We start from the raw sequence: 21,985 nt of genomic DNA, 5'->3' as shown, positions 1-21,985 counted from the left end.
CAGCTAGCTTAATCACTGGTAATCACAAGAAGTAGGTTTGTATGACCGAAAGATAATTGAGCTGATTTTTGATCGTGTATCATGCTTGGCCTCAATAGTAGAATCATACTATGACCGCCACTCCTATATATATATATATATATATATATATATATATACCTTGGGGAACACGAGGCGAGTTTAATATCCACACCAACCAATTGTTCCCACTCATGTTTCTTTACTCTTTTAACGTTTATTCGGTAACAATGCGTGATTAATTTGGACTGGATGTTCGTGTAACATTTGTGCTCAGGTGAATCATCAGGTGCCTTTCAAGCTCCTTCCATCTAACGACCATGCTTATCTGCTGCCTTTTATGTGGTTTGTGTGCAAGCATCAGGTATCACAATCCTAACCATATTTTCAACTATATCCCCAATCCAGTGTTTGCTGTTCAGTTCTCCTGAGACATGCAATTCGGTGCTCTCGCTGATTCGGCTTTATCGACATGAAGCGATGCGGGTGTATACGGACAAGATGTTAGATGTGGCCGACACGGAACTAGCCATGAAACACATAACCAACGCGTTGACTTCACAATTCCCCGAGGTGGTCGCGGCGGATATCACAGCTGAAACGCTTGTCTACTGCAGTTTCAACAAAGGGCTGTCCGGTGAACGTGCCTACAGTGCTGTGGGATCAGTGGAAGAAATCAGTGAAGTGGTGATCAATGCGTTGAACACGTACAATGACAATTTTGCAGTGATGAATCTCGTACTTTTCGGCGATGCGATCGCCCATGTGCTGAGAATTTGTCGTATTTTGGAAATGCCACGCGGCAGTGCGCTACTCATCGGGATCGGAGGTTCGGGGAAACAGTCATTGTCCCGTTTATCCGCCTTTATATCAGGTTTTGAGGTGTCTCAGGTTGTGCTACGCAAAGGCTACTCACAGAACGACCTGCGTAACCATATGGCTCAACTATATTTAAAAGCCTCGCTGAAGAATATGCCGTTCGTTTTCCTTATGACTGACGCACAGGTGAGTGGGATAAAATGATGCGAATGTGCCATAGGAAAGTTGTCAAAAATCAATCACACCTTCAGTTAACACTAACTCATCACTCCAATACCCTTACTTCTTAAAACACGATTTTTTGGTAGCTGTGATCCTCAGAGTAGCAAAAAGAGGAAAATTAACAAGCTTATGTGACGTAACGATTCGAAGAGTTATTCCGTAAGCGACACAGTCAAAGCTGGAGCGTTTCGATTGGAAACAGACCCCTATTCCTAGAGGCTCTGTTGATCGTAATTACATGGCACTACTTATCGTGATCCGCTACAGTGGATTATAATGACCTTGTGAGAAATGTATTTTTTCACCTTGACGTCTCACCTCGTTGATGATATTAGGCTATTTTCGGTCAACAGATAGTCTAAGACTGTTGTATCCGTAGTGGTGGCCGAGCTATTGATTACACCTGCACTGAGCCTGCCCGACTACGCGGTAGGGAGAAGACAGAGGACTGGGGACACGGCTGTATTGCCAGAACAAAACATACAGAGCGTCTGCGTAAATATATATAGGATGACTAATTGGCCAAATATGCTCCTTCACTTGTTCGCTCCGTATGTTCCGTTCGTGAACATTCTCAGGCCCATTACGCTGGTCGTGTGCTGTTAAGCCGTTTGGTGAGAGCCGCCAACTCACCTACTTTCCGGACGTGTCGTACGATGGTGGCCTTGGAGATGCGTCACTCTCTGCACATGTACTTTTTCTTCTGTCTGGGCGCGCCCTGACAAAGACCGAGAATTTACAAGCACCATATTTTGTTTTCGTAGTATTTTCGGTCCCTTTTGCCCTCTTGTAAATCAATTCGATCAGCTAACCAATTCACTATCCGCACCAAGGAAGGTTAACAGATTATGCCATTTTAGTGGTCTCCATTGCGATGAAAATGAAAGAAACGCCAAAATATATGTTTGTATGTGGTTGGTAAGATCTTCATTATGAGAACAGGTAAGCAATATTAGGAAATGTGGTCGAAATGCATCTACTTGTCTGAAGTCGAAACATGCAGTTAGATATTATCCACAGCTTCCCATCGAAATACGAAACCATCTTGTGAGAGGATAGGCTCATAATAACGGTTTGCACGTGCTCCTTGTGGTACTTGTACGCTGTAAAGTTTACACATGTTTAAGGTTGTCTCGTACGAGTACTTCCAACTTTCTCGCAACTAAGTGATAACTGTACATCCGGACCTTGGTTTTCACCACGTTGACTCTACGCTTAGCATGATTACATGTTGATACATTTGGTAGCTTGCGGTGCCCGTCACATAAGGAAACTGATGCACCAGAAGTAACAAAGAGGAATTTGTCAGTTTAAACTTAATAATTCGGGCATATTTGAGTGATTCGTTTTAGCACATCCATGGGGACATCAAAATGTTTTCCTCTGTACTTGGTCACTGAATCGGAGGTGCCAGTCAATCCGGTAGTTGCAGGCTATCCGCTTTTTGCTCGTAAGTCCTCCAGGGCTATAGTTCACTTAGGCATATTTCAAGGAGTGGCGTTCGCATGGCTTATGTTGTGGTGTATTGACGCCATTTTGGCAGAGCTTAGTTTGAGACTAAAACACAACATGTTCATATTCCGTGTACAAAAACCGTATGTTTATGCCGGTACAACAATACTCACCTGATTTTTACTTTGTGATCAATACGAGCAATGGACATCTTACCAGTTTATTCTATGTGCTTTCGTACGAGGATTTTAGGTTGTTATCTATCGACATCATCCATCACAAGCAAGAGCTGGCATCTGAGTGAATAGAAGACAAATACGATGCCTAGTCAATCAGTCAGACCCAACAGTGCATAGGTGCTTAAAAGGCTAAAGCCCAGGGCGGTACATCACAGCTCTGCGAGACTCATACCTAAGACGATGGGCACCATAGCAGTCAGAAATTCCTGATGATGAACGGGTTGAACAAAGCCATGGTTTTGACGTAAAAAAACTCGTCCACCCAACAAACACCTTCACTTTCTAGTGAAGAGACAGGCAGTCGAGAGTGGGTAAGTGGGAAACCATGAAGAAACTTACAGAAAGAACCCTTATCAAATTCAGATTGCGCTAGGCTTGTTATCAGGAATAATGGAATGAACACTTCTGGCTTTGTTGTTTGTGGACTATTGGATCATATTCAACATGGTCTGAATTTGACGGAATGTAGTGAGTTATTGAAAGATCAAACCCGGGAAATCAAACAAGTTAGTTCTTCACAGAATGGAAGGCAAGTTTGTTTCTACGCTTTGAGTTGTATGGTCTAGTTTCAAGAAGGATAGTAGATTAACTCAGCTTGATTGCGTTTGGAACCGATCAGGAATTCATCATCACGGAAACGTTCGGAAAACAGCCGGTGGATTTATTGGTGGGCAATACTTTGCTTTTGATCTCGTCGAGGAAAGTGGCCAAGTTATAAAATCGGCCGGGTTTGAAGGCAGCAGTAGAACCAATTTCTACTTTTCATTAGTAACAGCTATAGATTTACCGAATGTTTCCCAAAATTTTGTGGAAAGTCTAAGACTGTTGTATCCGTAGTGGTGGCCGAGCTATTGATTACACCTGCACTGAGCCTGCCCGACTACGCGGTAGGGAGAAGACAGAGGACTGGGGACACGGCTGTATTGCCAGAACAAAACATACAGAGCGTCTGCGTAAATATATATAGGATGACTAATTGGCCAAATATGCTCCTTCACTTGTTCGCTCCGTATGTTCCGTTCGTGAACATTCTCAGGCCCATTACGCTGGTCGTGTGCTGTTAAGCCGTTTGGTGAGAGCCGCCAACTCACCTACTTTCCGGACGTGTCGTACGATGGTGGCCTTGGAGATGCGTCACTCTCTGCACATGTACTTTTTCTTCTGTCTGGGCGCGCCCTGACAAAGACCGAGAATTTACAAGCACCATATTTTGTTTTCGTAGTATTTTCGGTCCCTTTTGCCCTCTTGTAAATCAATTCGATCAGCTAACCAATTCACTATCCGCACCAAGGAAGGTTAACAGATTATGCCATTTTAGTGGTCTCCATTGCGATGAAAATGAAAGAAACGCCAAAATATATGTTTGTATGTGGTTGGTAAGATCTTCATTATGAGAACAGGTAAGCAATATTAGGAAATGTGGTCGAAATGCATCTACTTGTCTGAAGTCGAAACATGCAGTTAGATATTATCCACAGCTTCCCATCGAAATACGAAACCATCTTGTGAGAGGATAGGCTCATAATAACGGTTTGCACGTGCTCCTTGTGGTACTTGTACGCTGTAAAGTTTACACATGTTTAAGGTTGTCTCGTACGAGTACTTCCAACTTTCTCGCAACTAAGTGATAACTGTACATCCGGACCTTGGTTTTCACCACGTTGACTCTACGCTTAGCATGATTACATGTTGATACATTTGGTAGCTTGCGGTGCCCGTCACATAAGGAAACTGATGCACCAGAAGTAACAAAGAGGAATTTGTCAGTTTAAACTTAATAATTCGGGCATATTTGAGTGATTCGTTTTAGCACATCCATGGGGACATCAAAATGTTTTCCTCTGTACTTGGTCACTGAATCGGAGGTGCCAGTCAATCCGGTAGTTGCAGGCTATCCGCTTTTTGCTCGTAAGTCCTCCAGGGCTATAGTTCACTTAGGCATATTTCAAGGAGTGGCGTTCGCATGGCTTATGTTGTGGTGTATTGACGCCATTTTGGCAGAGCTTAGTTTGAGACTAAAACACAACATGTTCATATTCCGTGTACAAAAACCGTATGTTTATGCCGGTACAACAATACTCACCTGATTTTTACTTTGTGATCAATACGAGCAATGGACATCTTACCAGTTTATTCTATGTGCTTTCGTACGAGGATTTTAGGTTGTTATCTATCGACATCATCCATCACAAGCAAGAGCTGGCATCTGAGTGAATAGAAGACAAATACGATGCCTAGTCAATCAGTCAGACCCAACAGTGCATAGGTGCTTAAAAGGCTAAAGCCCAGGGCGGTACATCACAGCTCTGCGAGACTCATACCTAAGACGATGGGCACCATAGCAGTCAGAAATTCCTGATGATGAACGGGTTGAACAAAGCCATGGTTTTGACGTAAAAAAACTCGTCCACCCAACAAACACCTTCACTTTCTAGTGAAGAGACAGGCAGTCGAGAGTGGGTAAGTGGGAAACCATGAAGAAACTTACAGAAAGAACCCTTATCAAATTCAGATTGCGCTAGGCTTGTTATCAGGAATAATGGAATGAACACTTCTGGCTTTGTTGTTTGTGGACTATTGGATCATATTCAACATGGTCTGAATTTGACGGAATGTAGTGAGTTATTGAAAGATCAAACCCGGGAAATCAAACAAGTTAGTTCTTCACAGAATGGAAGGCAAGTTTGTTTCTACGCTTTGAGTTGTATGGTCTAGTTTCAAGAAGGATAGTAGATTAACTCAGCTTGATTGCGTTTGGAACCGATCAGGAATTCATCATCACGGAAACGTTCGGAAAACAGCCGGTGGATTTATTGGTGGGCAATACTTTGCTTTTGATCTCGTCGAGGAAAGTGGCCAAGTTATAAAATCGGCCGGGTTTGAAGGCAGCAGTAGAACCAATTTCTACTTTTCATTAGTAACAGCTATAGATTTACCGAATGTTTCCCAAAATTTTGTGGAAAGATGACATTTCTTTGTAGACGAGAAATAAAAGTGCTCACAACTTTATTATTATTATTTTATTATTTTATTATTATTTTATATTTTTTATTTTATTTATTATTATTTATTATTATTTACCGGAAACCTCTTAGTAAAACCTAGACTCACTTATTACCAACCAACTAGTTCACTAATCACACAAACGAGTTGCCAGTTAAGCGGCGTTTTCGTACACCATGCATTCTTTTTTTCTCCCTGTTACAGGTGGAAACCTCTTAGTAAAACCTAGACTCACTTATTCCACACCAACTAGTTCACTAATCACACAAACGAGTTGCCAGTTAAGCGGCGTTTTCGTACACCATGCATTCTTTTTTTCTCCCTGTCAATTACAGGTGGCCGACGAACGATTTCTGGTCTATGTGAACGATTTTCTTGCATCTGGAGAAATTCCAAATTTGTTTTCCGATGAGGAGATGGAGCAAATAATTGCTGGTATTCGACCAGAAGTGAAAAGTGTTGGTCTGATGGACTCCGTGGAGAATTGCTGGCAATTTTTCATTGACAAGACGCGTAAAATGTTACGGGTGTGTTGCTGTCCAGTGTCAATCGACGATAGTTCTGTTATAGTGGTTTTTGAGTGAACAGATCTGAGGCGATCGCCCGCTCATTTATCCGCTGCTGCGAATTGTCTTAGATTTATTGACATGATAACCCTCGAGAAGTGTGTCTCTGCACCAGTCGTCAGCATGTGACCTTGACCAATATGCATCATTGGTCGTGTCATTTTACCCACTCGGTGCATACCGCATCGATCCCCCAGACTCGTCCATACGTCCAGCCCCCATCCAGTCCAATCTTGCTTCTTTCTCCGGTAGCTGGTTTTCTGGGCGTTCTGCAGCACATTAACAGGTCGGACAGTCAGCCTAAACGCTACGTATACGACCCCCATCTATTAGTAGGTTACCGGAACTCCAGGTGAACGAGTGAGTTTGTCTTTGTTCACGTTGATGAACACTATGTAAGTGATGATGGGAAAACACTTCGGATTTATGAATTTCGGTCACTTATTGCATTTATATATATATATATATATATATAACATCGGTATTACCACAAGATTTCCAAAGTTGAATGCACAACTGGTAACCCGGATAACAGTTTTTACTATGATAGATAGTAGTTTACAGTTACTAGTTGCACCATGATAAAATATTAACAGTGCGAACAATGGAATAAGTCAAAAGGTGACTAGTCCTCTGTGGATAACTCGTGAGAGTTTCTAGGTGAAAGTCCGGACGACGGGAATATGTTTTCTCCGCAGTATAGCTGTTACACTTGTTCGCTAATTGCCCGTGGACTTGAAGTGTTTGGCTGACTCCCTGACCCCTTGCGGGCGCGCGAGTATGTGATTGTGTTATGTCGTCCCATATATAGGAAGGTTTGATGTGTGTATAATACATATAGTCGCTCCGATGTGTACAAGACGGGAACTGACTTGTTGTCGGTCAAGTTTGTCACGTGATTTGTGTGCTTGCGAGCAGGCGAGTCGCGTAACACAGTGAACACGGATGTACTAGGTAAATTAGGCGAAGTCAGTTAAGGGAACGAGGAAATATCCGCTACACTTTTAAACGAAAAAACCAGAGTACGTCAAACATGACTGTGTGAGCAATCATTAGAAAGCTTTACGATCGCCTCCATTTTCCCAGGTAATACTATGTTTTTCTCCAGTCGGCGACAAGCTGCGACTTCGCGCGCGACGCTTTCCTGCTCTGGTCAATCGCACATCCATAGACTGGTTCCATGAGTGGCCAGAAGAGGCCCTTTTGTCTGTATCCGCGCGCTTCCTGGAGGACTGCCCCGGATTATCTGTGAGTGACCTGCAACTCGTTCGTTCTTATTCGGTTTTCCATACTGTGTAAGATAGTCCTATCCTTATTGAGATATAATCAATAGGTCTTCTTCATGAATTAGGTGACCTGTACACCATCCAATTCAAAGAAAGTTTTGTAGACTTGAGGAGACTTACTGTCAAGTAGCTATAAATGCGAACACGAATCAACGAGGAGGTCTTGATTACCCACTCAATTCCAGTCGCTCACTTTTTTGAATATCACCTCCTCAGTTCCAGTATTTCTTCGAAATAGTGTGCTATCCATCTCAAATCCCATGAAATTCGATGGGCAGAGAGGTTGAAAACCTCATCACTATTCGAGGTTACATCGTCAGAGTGCAGTGGAACAGTACGACTTACCAGCGCTGAAGAGTTAAGTGCGTATGTTTCTACACGTGGTGGTAACTTAGCACAATCTTCGCTAATTGTTCAGTTCAGCGAACAAATCAACCCCCTGACATCCCCGACATCTCCAGCCTATCTGAATTTCAGCATAAATCGGTATTTGGATGACGTGCACCAACACTGAAATTTCGCACAGCGGCTTGGAGGCAAAAGTGACATGATGGGGAAATTAAGAGAAAACAGTTTTGTTCAGATGTGTACATCATAGTACTGTTTACGTGTTGTAAATTCAAATGAAAGCAACTCAGTTGGTGCTGTATGTCAAAAGGTCAGGTGGCTGTTGATCTGTTTGTCGAGCAAATCTACAGTCTAGTCTAGCCAGTTAACGTACGCCCTGCCCTCACTTCTAGTGCGCACGGCTTGCATCCAGCTTCGTTTCCTTTTGGCCCCGGTAGCACTCCTGCCCCTGTATCGATTGGGCACAACGAGCTCTTCCTGTTCCTATCAAATACGGCCCGTGTGGTAGCCTGTGTCATTACACTAAGTGCGATCCACCCAGAGGGAAACGAGTACACAAAATCGTTATTATTGGCTAATGGCCGTCTATCCAGTGGTCGGCCATGCTACGGTTGCAGCATTCGCTCGTTCACATGCGCTTTGTGTTGCAATTTATTAGATGTGGTGAAATAAGAAATAAAACGGTAGTAGTTTTTCAATGTATATGACGCTTCATTCTGCAGCCCATGAGTAAGGATTCGTATCACTATCCGATCCAGAACATGGACTACCAGATAAAGAGTGAACAAACCTAAGCAACGATGACACTGGGTTCACTGAACTAGTTGCATTTGTGGCGAAACTTGTCAGGACCAGTTGCAGCAAATTGACCTGTTTTCATTTGATCCAGGGGGCGATTACGACGTTGGATGCCACTAGGGGCCATACGAACCCTAACTCTGCTACTGTGTTTATTTCTCGCAGTCACACTAATTCCAAAGGATAAAACTAGACACAGAATGAAACTACGGTGGAATACTATTAACGACAGGTTTTATTCCTTCCGCAAGTGGCGGCCTAGGAGAGGCCAACGGGGAACTTGAGTTTGGATTGCCATCCATCTCCTGAAGTGGTGTATTGCAAGTTCCAACTTAAAAAGTGCACAGGGGGCAGACGGAGAGGCTCTCCTCCCCTACCCAAAGAACAGCCGTCAGCAGTTTTTTTTAGTTACCGGTCAAAATTCCTTTTACATGAAAAGCAATGCCAACGGAACAGGTGAATGAATTTCCGCGCGAGTTGTAAGATTTAAAAAGACTTCTTCAAAGACTAACGAAAGGATATTTCAATAAGACTTGTTAGGTGTGAAATTTATAGATGACAGCAGCTGGTGGCCTTTATATCCAACTGACAATGTCGCATTACAACTCCGCATTTTCGAAAAAGTTACCGGGAAAATAATCTGTTCATGCGGTCCATTATTGTAATGTTTCCCTCGCGAAGATGGACTTTCTCATGAATTCCTTATGAACGGTGTTAAGTCGAACAATAGCTTTTTGTGTGTTCAACCTGCATTTTGGACGCGCACTCCGCTGACTGAGTGCTGCTGCTGAAAAGCTCCAAGTCGGTTGACAAAAGAGCTGTGCCACAACGGGAACATAGCTATCTATCTTCGAGTATTATGTGTTAAGCGGTGAGGAGTGTTCACTCTATCTCTTCTTCATGATCCCTCCACGACTGGTTTTCTGGTCATTAGCGCGAGGTTTAAGAAATTATTGCTTGTAGAGCAGTTAAAGAAGATACCGTGCTTTTCCCGCCATTTCCTTACACATAAATAGCCTATTTGACTTTATACGTTCAGCGGTTTTCTGCAATACTACCATATTTTCTGGTAGTAATTCCGAGAATCAACTGGAGTTTTGCCACTGATCACAGTGTTTACTGCCGAAATGATCCACGATAAGTTAACCTATCGTGTAGAGTCTTTAGGCTGTTTTTAGTACAGCTTACTTTACAGTGTTGGGTCTTCGCACTCGGAGATTGTCGTAACGCAAGCGAAACCTGAACTGAGTCCACTGAAATTCCCCTGGCCAGTCAAGCCGTGAGAATGGCAGAGCTTGACCCCGAACGGACACAGTACTTTCGCCTCAGCTACTGTTGGTATGTTTCCTGTTCGACCGTGAGCTTGATAAAAAGGGGTAGCTGCCAGGGCCTGTCTACGCCAAACTGACTATCAGAGTCGGTGGTTTAAGCCCAACGGCCTCGCCATTGGCTTGACTGGGAAGTGCCTATCCGCCGCACCTTCAACTTGCGATAGTGCCACAAAACCTAGTTACTAGCGTCAAACGGATTTGTTTTGCAAACGCTTTGCTATCATTGAGTTTTCCCCATTTTTCTCTACTCTTAAGATAGTCGTCCAGACATTCTGTGAAAGTGAATTACTAACTCGGAAAATTTAGGCGTTATCCCTTCCTAGTCGATCAAATATAGTTTCGAAGGCGTTTGAAATCTAATATCCAAGTTTGTCGAATCCGTAATTTCTACTTGATGTCTTTAGGCGAATCGCTAAAATATGATACGTTTAAAATTAATTGCAGTTGTGTTTTTTTCGTGCACAGCGACGCTGTTTTATTAAAAAAAAGATAGAGACATTCAGAATGGAAAATTATGGCATACTTTTGCTACCAGCTGTGTGGTTCCAAAGATATCAGCGTCAAATTAAAGGACGTGGCCGGAAATAATCGCATTATCGTTCCGGGAATAGGTTAGAAATTTCTTCGGTATTAGGTGTTTGAGCGACCACAGAGAACTTTGGCTACCTCATTTATTATTGCCGCTGTCTTTCAGGAGGAAGTTCTTCCATCAGTGAGCCAGTATATGGCTTTCGCTCACAGCACGGTGAACGAATTGAGCAGAGACTATCTGGACAAAGAACGCCGTCACAACTATACCACACCCAAATCATTTTTGGAACAAATCAGCCTGTACAAACGCATGGTCGGTGCACAAATTGAGGAGTTGCAGCAAAAGATCGATCGCCTAGTCAACGGTTTGGATCGTTTGAGAGATGCGGGGGAACAGACAAGCGAGTTAAAAGTACAGTTGGCCGCACAGGAGGTTATTGTGAACGAGAAGACGGAGAACGCTAACAAGCTGATTGCTGTAGTGGGCCAAGAGACAGAAAAAGTTTCCGCCGAAAAGGAAATCGCAGCCGAAGAGGAAGCCAAGGTTAGTGTTATTAAGGCTGAAGTGACGCGTAAGCAGAGAGACTGTGAAGAAGATCTGCGTAAAGCTGAACCGGCTTTGATCGCCGCTCAAGAGGCCTTAAACACATTGAACAAGAACAATCTGACGGAATTGAAGGCTTTGACTACTCCTCCACCGGATGTGGTGCTCGTCTGTTCGGCGGTCATGTGCCTATTTGCTATGGATGGAAAGCTCCCCAAGGATCGAAGCTGGCGCGCTGCCAAGGCTGGAATGATGTCCAAAGTGGATCAGTTTCTGAGCAACTTGTTAAACTACGACAAGGAGCATATACACCACAATAGCAAGCAAGCTGCCATGGAGTATGTGAAAATGCCCAGCTTTGATCCAGATGTTATTCGAACGAAGTCTTCCGCCGCAGCCGGTCTGTGTTCTTGGGTGATAAACATACTGAAATTCTACGACGTTTATCTGGAGGTCAAGCCAAAACGCGATGCTCTGGATGCCGCGAACGAAGAGCTTCGTCAAGCTACCGAAAAATTAGAGGTATTACAGAAAAAGATCTCCATCTTGGAAGCATCTTTGGCTGAATTAACCGCCAATTTCCGTGAAGCAACTGAGGAGAAGTTACGTTGTCAACAGGAAGCAGATTTTACTGCGAAGACCTTGGATTTAGCCAATCGGTTAGTCAGTGGATTTGCTTCTGAGAATGTCCGGTGGGCGCAGCAGGTTGAGGTACTCCGTGAGCTTGGAACAACTGTAGTTGGTGACGTGTTGATCACTACCACCTTCATCTCCTACTTTGGGTATTTGAGTAAACCGTTTCGTCAGCAGCTGATGGATGAAAAACTATGGCCGTTTATGAGAAGTCTTGCTGTCCCTATCCCCATTCGTTCGGGTATTGATCCTCTGTACATGCTAGTCGATGACGCCGTCATCGCAACATGGAATAATCAGTCTCTACCAGAGGATCGTATGTCTGTGGAGAACGCTGCCATATTCACGTTTTGTGAAAGATGGCCCTTGTGTGTAGACCCACAGTTGCAAGCCTTAAAATGGATTAAACAGAAGTACGGTTCCGACTTAATCGTAACACGGTTGGGTGTGAGAAATTATCTGGATCAAATTGAAAGAGCCATCATGGATGGACATACGGTACTGATAGAAAATATCGGCGAATTTGTGGATCCGATTCTAGACCCGGTCATCGGTCGTCAGACAATCAAAAGGGGGACTGCAATCAAGATGGGTGATAGAGAGATCCCGTACAATCCGAACTTCCGCTTGATCCTTCAGACCAAACTGGCCAATCCGCACTATCAACCAGAGCTGCAAGCACAAACGACATTGATTAACTTCACCGTGACTCGAGACGGGCTTGAAGATCAGCTCCTGGCGGTGGTGGTTAGCAAAGAGCGTCCAGATCTGGAGAAATTGAAGTCTGACCTCACTAAACAGCAGAACGAATTCAAAATTACCTTGAAGAATCTCGAAGATTCTCTTTTGGCCAAACTGGCCTCTTCCGGAGGTAACTTCTTAGGTGATCATTCATTGGTGGAAAACCTGGAGACCAATAAGAAAACGGCTAAGGATATTGAAGAGAAAGTTGCAGAAGCAAGGATTACTGAGAGGGAAATTAATCAAGCACGTGAGCACTACCGAAGTGCTTCATCCAGAGCTGCTCTGATCTATTTCGTCATGAATGACCTATGCCATATTCATCCCATGTACCAGTTCTCATTGAAAGCTTTTCGTACTGTATTCGAACAGTCGATAGATACGGCACCGGAAGCTGACAGTGATAAGGAACGTCTGATAAGTCTGTTGGACAACATCACTTATTCAATTTTCGTTTATACAACCAGAGGATTGTTTGAAAAAGACAAACTCATCTTCCTCATACTAATGGTGTTACAAGTACAGCTAGCCTCCAAAGAACTTTCGCCAATCTTGATGGACTTCTTGTTGCGCTACCCCGTAGTACCGGATGTCAAAAGCCCGGTAGATTTTCTCAACGATCTCAATTGGGGTGGCGTCCAAACTTTGATAAAAATGAGCAATTTCCGTGATCTGGATAAAGATATTATTGCTTCGGCCAAGCGATGGAAGGCATTTTTGGAGACTGAGGCTCCTGAAAAGGAAAAATTCCCACAGGAGTGGAAAAACAAGAGTGCCGCTGAGAAATTGTGCATGATGCGGGCATTAAGGCACGATCGAATGACCTATGCATTGCGGCACTATGTTGGAACAACCTTTGGATCCAAGTACGTTGAAGCTCGCCAAATTGAATTCGGTAGATCCTTCAAAGAATCTGGACCGTCTGCACCAATATTCTTCATCTTGTCTCCTGGTGTGGACCCTCTGAAAGACGTCGAGGTGCTAGGACATAAGTTAGGCTTCACGCTGGACCAGGGAAATTTCCACAACATTTCCTTAGGTCAAGGTCAAGAGGTGGTTGCCGAGGCTGCACTGGAGACAGCCGCGCAAGAGGGGCATTGGGTCGTATTGCAAAACATTCATCTAGTGGCACGCTGGTTGAGCACATTGGAGAAGCGCCTGGAACAGTATGCTGAATCCGCGCACCCAGATTACCGTGTGTTTATCAGTGCGGAACCTGCGGGAGATCCATCTGCACATATTATTCCGCAAGGTATCCTGGAAAACGCAATCAAAATAACCAATGAACCACCAACAGGAATGCACGCAAACTTACACAAGGCTTTGGACAATTTCTCCCAGGTAAACGTGTTTCTGTTTCATTTATTTGTCTGTGAAATCTTTGAGTTCGGTTGGAGAAAACTAAGCGCGGTTGGACTATACGCAACAAAACAAGAGCTTGCGAAACTCCAGGCTCGTTGGCTTCATGCCAAGAAGCGTCATTAAGGCCACATGTTTTTCAGTTTTCAAGCCTCCAGGTTAGTATCTGAGTCCTGTACGGCCGGTTCACGAGCCGCTGATCGAGTGTGATTAAGTTGCACGTAAGTTTAATATAAGGCATTTACCACCGTTTACGTAAGTCTAATGTAAGGCATTTACCACAGTTTAATATAAAGCATTTACCACCGTTTAGTTTCGCACACAAGTCTTCAGGTACTGGCAGAGGGTACTGATGTGCCTCCAGAGCAGCATTTAACCCTGTTGAGAAATCAGCACACAGCCGAATGGACCCGTTTGCCTTTCGAACGACGACAATGGGCACCGCCCAAGATGAGTAATTAACCGGCTCGATTACACCAGCTGCTTGAAGCCTATTCAATTCTTGTTCTACAAGAGTCATTGCTGCATAGGGGATCGGGCGTTTTTGCCGAAAAACAGGTTGCGATCCTGGCTTTAACGTTAGAACAGCGGAGAATTTATTGCACAGACCGAGGCCATCAGCAAACACGCTCGAATGCTTCTTCCAAAAAGAGTCAGGCAGTTTCTGAATCATATTCGGTTTTGTCGCCTGTGTTTTGTAGCATATACTATTAAGTGGCCTGTCCAAAAGATTTAGCTTGTCAATCCAATCTAATCCTAACAAATCCAAACCAGGATGATCGGAAACATGACAGATGCCACTAACGGTGATATTTTCAAAAGTAACAGAACAACTGAACTCACCACAGAGTTTCAGTAAACTTCCAGATACACTGCGTGCAACTTGTTTGGTCCTGGTTAATGCTGGGCTGCCAATAAATTTCCAAGTTCTTTTTGAGATGATCGTAATGTCTGATGCCGTGTCCAGCTGGAGACGAACAGGTTTGCTGTTAATACACACTGATAAGTATTTCCTCCTGTTCACCTGTGGGCGTTGATGAGCAGCCAGACCAACGCGAGCCTTCGGAAGCTTGGAATCGGAAGTTCTAGTTCGAGAATGCCTCCTGGGTGCTTGCCTTCTCTCGCCATGACACCGATCTCCTTTGTGTCCCAGATCCAATCTGAAGAAGTCTTCATGCTTATTGGACCAAGAATCAGAAGTAATGCATGAGATCGGATCGAACTGGGATTCAGGGATCGCGTTGAGCATCGTGTCGATCAACGAAGTGGACGGCTCAGTAATCTGGCTAATCGGCTTCTGTAGTGACAATTTTTCGGTGAGTGTCTTGATGAGCTTCAACTGCGCCAGCTCAAATTGTTGCTGCCACTGTCTGAGAAGAGACTGCATCTGTTCGAATGAAATTGCCATTGTGAACACCCGTCTGCCGGTGTTGTATCTTGTGCAGTGGCCGAGTTATTCGTTAGACCTGCACTGCACCTGCCAGACTACGCGATAGGGAGAAGACAGAGAACTGGGGGCACAGCTTTATTGCCAGGACAAAACATACAAAATGTCTGCGGAAATATATAGGATGACTAATAGGCCAAATACGGTCGTTCACTTGTTCGCCAGCCAATGGTGGTGTGCCGGTCGTGGACATTCTCAGGCGCACTACGCCGGTCGTGTGTTGCTAGGCCGTGTTTGGTGGGAGCCGCCGACTCACCTACTTTCCGGACGTGTCGAACCGATGGTGACCTTGGGGATACGTCACTCTGTGCACATGTGCTTTTTCTTCTGTCTGGGCGCGCCCTGACATTTGGCTTCTTCATTTTGATGATACTCGCTGTTTTATAGGTCCAAGGGATCCGAGTACTCATCTTAGAGGACTGAACGCTGCACCGATTTACGATAGCATGGCGGGACACATTCCCTTAAGCTTCTCGAGTGCGGATCTACATCGTACCTGGCCATCCGAATCATAGTGACCCACGGAAACAGTAAAATAGATGAACAGTTCATCAGCGGTAGCTATTTGCTTGCAGGGCTTCTTAGACTTCATACGCAGTCTTCTGATGGCAACGATGTGATGCAACAACTGCGTTATGGCAAGTATTGCTGCCCAGTCTAGATCGCTTGAAGGCAGAAATTAAAGTATTGTGCACACATAAACTGCCCTTCAGCTTGGAAGCTCAAGCCACTCTCTTTTGCCATCTTTTCACATGATCACTTTTTTCTTGTAATGTAAACAGTGTTAGGACCGGACGACACGTTGTCAAGGTTTTAAACCATTCATTTTGGGCGAAGTACTGTAATGTCGTGCTGAACTCGTTCACTTAGTTGTCCAGTGTGATATCTTCTTTTTTCCGTATTGTCCCCGGGTCATTTTACATGCAGAACAATATCGTCACACATTTATACCATCTATTTACAGGAAACTTTGGAACGTTGCACCAAAGAGGCTGAATTCAAGCCTATCCTATTCGCGCTATGCTATTTCCATGCTGTGGTCACCGAACGGAGCAAATTCGGCGCGCAAGGTTGGAACCGAACGTATCCATTCAATGTGGGCGATTTGTGCATCTGTTTGGATGTGCTCTACAATTACCTTGAAGCCAACTCCAAGGTTCCTTGGGAAGATTTACGCTACTTGTTTGGTGAGATTATGTACGGCGGGCACATCACAGATGATTGGGATCGACGCCTGTGTCGAACGTTCCTGGAGGAATTTTTGCAACCGGATCTGGTGAGTCTTCTCTTTCGGGCTGCCCTGGAATTATTTATTTTGTTCGAGATGTGTATTTGCATTGCTATACTGTGGAGGAGAGTTCACAAACCACTTTCTTAAGGCTGTTTCAGCAATTTTCTTAATTTCTGATAAGTTCGGGTGAACCGACGTGTTTGGTAGTAACTCAGATAGGAAAGCTGATTTTGCTTGTTTATAACTCAGTTTGTTACTGGACCCCAATTACTCGCGAGTAGATAAAATCTTAGCAAACTTGAGAGTGATGGTTGAATAAGTGAAAATGTCCCTCAGGTTCCGAGCTATGGATTCCGTTGTTTCACGAAGGAATGATTTGGGTTATTTACCTTACAGCATACAGATTCATATTCGGTTTTCAGACCCTTTCAATACATGGGTGCTCGAAGAAGGAAAAAGGGCCGAGATACTGACAGGTTGACCGGATTTATGCGTAAGCAACCCTTTTATTGTCCTAGAGGAAACCACTCGCAAGGTTGGCTGAAAGCTCTCTGACAGCCCACGACCGGTTTCGCCTTCTTGGGGCTCATCAGGTAGGCTCAGTCCCCGAGTTTCCGTCAACCTTATGATCTACTTGAACCCAAATTGCACTGTTTTTCGAGAAATACACTCATCTGCAAATCAATTTGGTTTTCACGGGAGACTCAATTGAATCTCTCGTTTATGATGTTCTCCAGCTGAATGTGCTGCACACATGCCGCCTCATGATTCAGTTGGCACGATATTCGAGATATCGCGGTATATTTTCATAAAGGAAACTACTCACAAGGTTGGTGAGAACTCTTCGGCAGCCCACGACCGGCTTCGCCCTCCTCGGGGCTCATCAGGTAGGCAGAGTCCCCGAGTTTCCGTCAACCTTATGATCTACTTGAACCCAAATTGCACTGTTTTCGAGAAATACACTCATTTGCAAATCAATTTGGTTTTCACGGGAGACTCAATTGAATCTCTCGTTTATGATGTCCTCCAGCTGAATGTGCTGCACACATGCCGCCTCATGATTCAGTTGGCACGATATTCGAGATATCGCGGTATATTTTCATAAAGGAAACTACTCACAAGGTTGGTGAGAACTCTTCGGCAGCCCACGACCGGCTTCGCCCTCCTCGGGGCTCATCAGGTAGGCAGAGTCCCCGAGTTTCCGTCAACCTTATGATCTACTTGAACCCAAATTGGACTGATTTTAACAAATACACTCATTTGTAAATCACTTTGTCTTCCATGGGAGACTTAACTGAATCTTCCATTTATGATATTCTTCAACTGAATGTGCTGCACAAAGGCCTCTTCTTGGAAATTTTAAGAGAGTGTTACATACGATGTGTGTTTGAGTGTGACGCTTGCGTGCTGCTACTCGATGTAGCGTAGTTTCAACATACAGACGCAGGATCACTCAGCAGGGTCTACAAGATTGGTTGCCTCAATCATACTCAAAAACGGAATTCGTCTAATCATCAGTCCTTTAGTGTAAAACAGCCATAACCATTATCACTTAAAACAAGGCCAACGGGGAACATTAATGTTTCACTACCGTACGATCATGCGAATTTAATCAAATAAAGCCCATTCGTCATACATTACTCATGAAACTTGTACCAGACATGCTGGCGCCTCTGCTGTCTAGTTAATTTGCGGTGGAAGGTGCATGCATCTCTGATGGGGCGTAGGGTCGCACACTTGCATGGTCAAGCATGCAGACAAGAACACACTAGGCCCAAAGGTTTCCTTTCACACGACCATCTGATAGGCATAATTTTCTGTCCTGGCAACCTTTGACTAGCTAGATGACACTAAACGGACGATGCCGTGAGCTGTTAAACTTTTCAACGTTCGGTATTTATGATTCATTGGTAAAATGGCACCTACATACAAACCGGTGGTGTTTGGCTACCCTAAAATTTCGCTCACTTAAATAAACGGCTATGAAACACGCAAACGGTGAAATTCTGTAAAAAAATCTCTACTTCGAAAACCCAGTAATTTCGGCTTACTTCTAGCGATCCATGACAAGCGTGCTGCCGAATTTTGACTTTCAAACGCCTGTATCTGTGTGAGGTTCGAATGTAAAGCTTTCACAGCCCAGTGGCTTTTCCTTTTTAGGATTCCCGACTTTCAGTCGAATTCGAAGACAGTTGGTGACGTTGCATCTAACAGCTGGACACCAAAATCACTCGATCAGTATTGTTTAGGCTTGTACATCAACCTGCTTTTTCGGGTTATGGCCGGAAGCGGCTACATTCAAGCAGATGTTTCGTAGCCAGGTATCTAGAACACGATCGGCCTCGGTCTGTTGGGTCTGTCTGGTTGTCACAGCTGTTTGTCCCGATAAATTCATCAAGCCACCATCAAGGTTGTGCTGTTTCCGTAAGTTGCAAGCCTGGTCAGTCCAGCTGAGTTGACGACATACCTGAGTGTATGCAGTATTGCTAGTTTTTTTGGCCCGACATAGCGACCAGACTGCCCCCACAGATGTGAACTCTGCTAACCAAATAATGGTAATAGCAATTCACTGCATGGATGCTACCCAAATGGGAAGCACCACCAAGGTACTGTGAAATCCTGTTCCGACCGGTTTGATGAATTCAGTTGCACGGAAACTAACCACCATTTTTAACTCCTTTGTTGCTGTCCATGGTGGTGCGGGGGAGATGTTTGTGGCAGCTCGAATAATAACATGATCTAACATCATAGTGAATCTTTTATTTGAATTGACAACTATGCCTAGTTACCTCTTTCAATCATGTCCCTTTTGTTTGGTTGCGCATGATGTCATACTTAGTTTTTTGATGCCCTAAGTTACACTTGCAACTGAGCTTTGGCTAGGTTCACGACAAATATTCAGTGAGGACAATGAGCAGTGAGAATTTGCATGGCTGTGTTTGCTTATCAGTAAAGCGATTTGGCTACGTCATTTCTGTCCAACGTTGGTTTCACGCCATTTAATGCCAGCATTCCTTCGGGGTCTGTGCACGTGTGCTCAACCACAGCCAACAACCTGAGAAATGAATTAATTCATCGTTCAATGCCTCATTCCGTGGTGAACCAGTTAGTATTCCACAGGCTAGTGCTGGACTGCGGTTACTCATATACGCATGTGAATCCTTCCTCAGTTTTGCCAGCACCTGCTGAATTCTGTGCGCGCATCATTCTTTATGCATCCGCATCTATCCTCTCTTACGCAGGTTGATGGAGACTTGTATTTGGCACCAAACTTTATGGTTCCACCTAATTCGGATTACGTGGGCTATCACGACTACATCGACAAAAATCTTCCACCCGAATCGCCTTACTTATACGGTTTACACCCGAACGCTGAGATCGATTTCCTAACGAAGGCTGCTGAACGCACATTTCGAGTGGTTCTCGAACTTCAACCGCGTGACTCAGGTGCGGATGTAGGTGATGCTCCAAGCAGAGAAGAGACGCTTAATAACTTGTTGGAAGATCTTACGGAGCGATTACCGGACGGCTTTCCAATGGCTGAGTTGTACGCACGCCAGGCACCCGAAGAACGCAGTCCTTACGTGGTTGTCGTACTGCAAGAATGTGAACGCATGAATTTACTTATTGACGAGATACGGCGATCTCTGAAGGAACTGCGACTTGGTCTCCGTGGTGAACTGACGATCACGGGTGCTATGGAAACGCTTATCAACGCCCTGTTTCTAGACCAGGTAATTATGGCTCTTTGTCGTTTCCCCGCAACTCCTTTGTAACCCAGTCTACGAAGCCCACCTATGGCTCTGTTATCCAGTCTAGACGAATGCTTCTGCTTTTTACCCATAACTGATCCATCGGAGGTGTGCAAACTGCTCCACATCTCACGATGTTCGGAGGAGTAGCAGACAACAAGAAGAGAAGAAAAACCAAATGGTCTTAAATCACTTCATAGTTGATCACACAAGTATATTATATAGTTTTTGTGGATAAAGGATTAACTACTGTTAACTACCACCGTTAACTACTGTATTTCAAGACGCATATATAGTTTGAAGTCAGTAGGAAGGCGATTTTCATGTAAAAGTAGTTAAAACGTCTACTTGGTCGTTCTTCACTCTTTAATTTATTTTCCTATCTTTCTCCAAAAATATTACACATATAATGAACAGTAGGCCGGTAACAGATCCAGATTTGTTCAGCATCTTTCATCTGGCGGGTGAATGTTTTACTTTGTGGCTGTTTGGGGTATAATGTTGGAGTAGTTGGAGTCAACTGGATTGAAAAACAAAATAAACTTTCAATCAATTGGAAAATGTTTGGGACCGATTGGGAAGTCATCGTTGCAGAGGGGTTTGGTAAGCAATCGGTGGATTTATTGCTGGACAACGTTTCGCTTTTGACACAAAAGCCCCGTCAGTGAGTTTAATTAAGAGGCAACTAAGACGGGTATTGGTGCCAACACCAAGGCCCAACAAGGAGTGGATCGGAATAGCGGTCATTCCATACAAAACAGGGACATCTGAAGTCATTAGAAGGGTACTGAATACGGCTAACATTAGAGTAGCTTTCCAGAAGGGGAAAACTTTACGCCCGATGTTGGTGCATTTGAAGGATCGCCTTCCGGTTGATAGGACTAGGAACTGTGTACACAAACTAAAATGTAACGACTGTACGAAGGTTTATATAGGTCAGACAGCCAGGGAATTGCACACCAGAATCGGTGAGCATAAGCGTTCCATTAACAAACCACTGAGAAACGCAGAGGAATACCAGGCGTTAGTCAAAGATTCAGCAATGGCAGGGCATGCTCTAGACACTGGGCATAGGATAGATTTGGAAAATATGGACATCCTGAGACGGGGTTTAGGATTCACACCACAGCGACTGGTGACCGAGGCGGTGGAAATCACCAAACATCCCAGTGTGAATAGAGGGGGTAGAACTTGCAAACGTGTGGAGAGCGGTCTTAGATCAGCCGAGAAGACACGAGGTGGTGTGCAGTTATCAACGAAATCGCCTGGGTCTAAAAGTACAAAATCGAAGTAGAGTTAGATCCAGTTAACCACCCCACTCCCCATACCCAAACCAATTTTCCCAGCACCCTTGGACGAACACAGGTGAACGAAAACTGTGAACAACTCCAAGAGGAATTTTCCAATAAGGTGTCCTAGACTGAAGAAACAAGGACGAAAAAATCCGGGTTCATCATAAAGACGGATCCCCTCTAACCAATCTATCGTAAATCCTAGTCATCCCCACTAATCAACAAACAGGGACATCAGACTGAACACCCAGCACTGATCAAGTCACTAGTCATAAGGAACCTCACGGGTTGGCTGACTGACTGCCTTAAAACCCAATCAACCTACTTACTCAATTGGCTTGACGAAGTTTTTGCGTCAAAAGCGAAACGTTGC

The 21,985-nt window shown here is 44.3% G+C and overlaps 2 protein-coding genes across 2 annotated transcripts in view; one reads left to right on the top strand and one right to left on the bottom strand.

Annotated features, from left to right (window-relative positions):
* The window catches only part of T265_05182 (hypothetical protein), a gene marked incomplete at both ends in the record, with an annotated part of 82,969 nt that extends 78,098 nt beyond the window's left edge, over positions 1-4,871 (bottom strand). Inside the window, one exon of the mRNA XM_009170114.1 lies at positions 4,834-4,871. Within this exon, the coding sequence (XP_009168378.1) occupies positions 4,834-4,871 (38 nt within the window). The remainder of the gene's footprint in view (positions 1-4,833) is intronic.
* Positions 1-21,985, top strand: part of T265_05183 (hypothetical protein) — a gene marked incomplete at both ends in the record, with an annotated part of 93,953 nt that overhangs the window by 65,993 nt on the left and 5,975 nt on the right. Inside the window, 6 exons of the mRNA XM_009170115.1 lie at positions 427-1,023; positions 6,089-6,280; positions 7,406-7,567; positions 10,777-14,016; positions 16,302-16,613; positions 19,811-20,302. Of these exons, the coding sequence (XP_009168379.1) occupies positions 427-1,023; positions 6,089-6,280; positions 7,406-7,567; positions 10,777-14,016 (4,191 nt within the window). The remainder of the gene's footprint in view (positions 1-426; positions 1,024-6,088; positions 6,281-7,405; positions 7,568-10,776; positions 14,017-16,301; positions 16,614-19,810; positions 20,303-21,985) is intronic.

The sequence above is a fragment of the Opisthorchis viverrini genome (assembly GCF_000715545.1).
Source record: "Opisthorchis viverrini unplaced genomic scaffold opera_v5_93, whole genome shotgun sequence".
NCBI classification, from domain to species: Eukaryota; Metazoa; Platyhelminthes; class Trematoda; order Opisthorchiida; family Opisthorchiidae; genus Opisthorchis; species Opisthorchis viverrini.
This window is presented reverse-complemented; position numbering and strand designations above follow the sequence as displayed.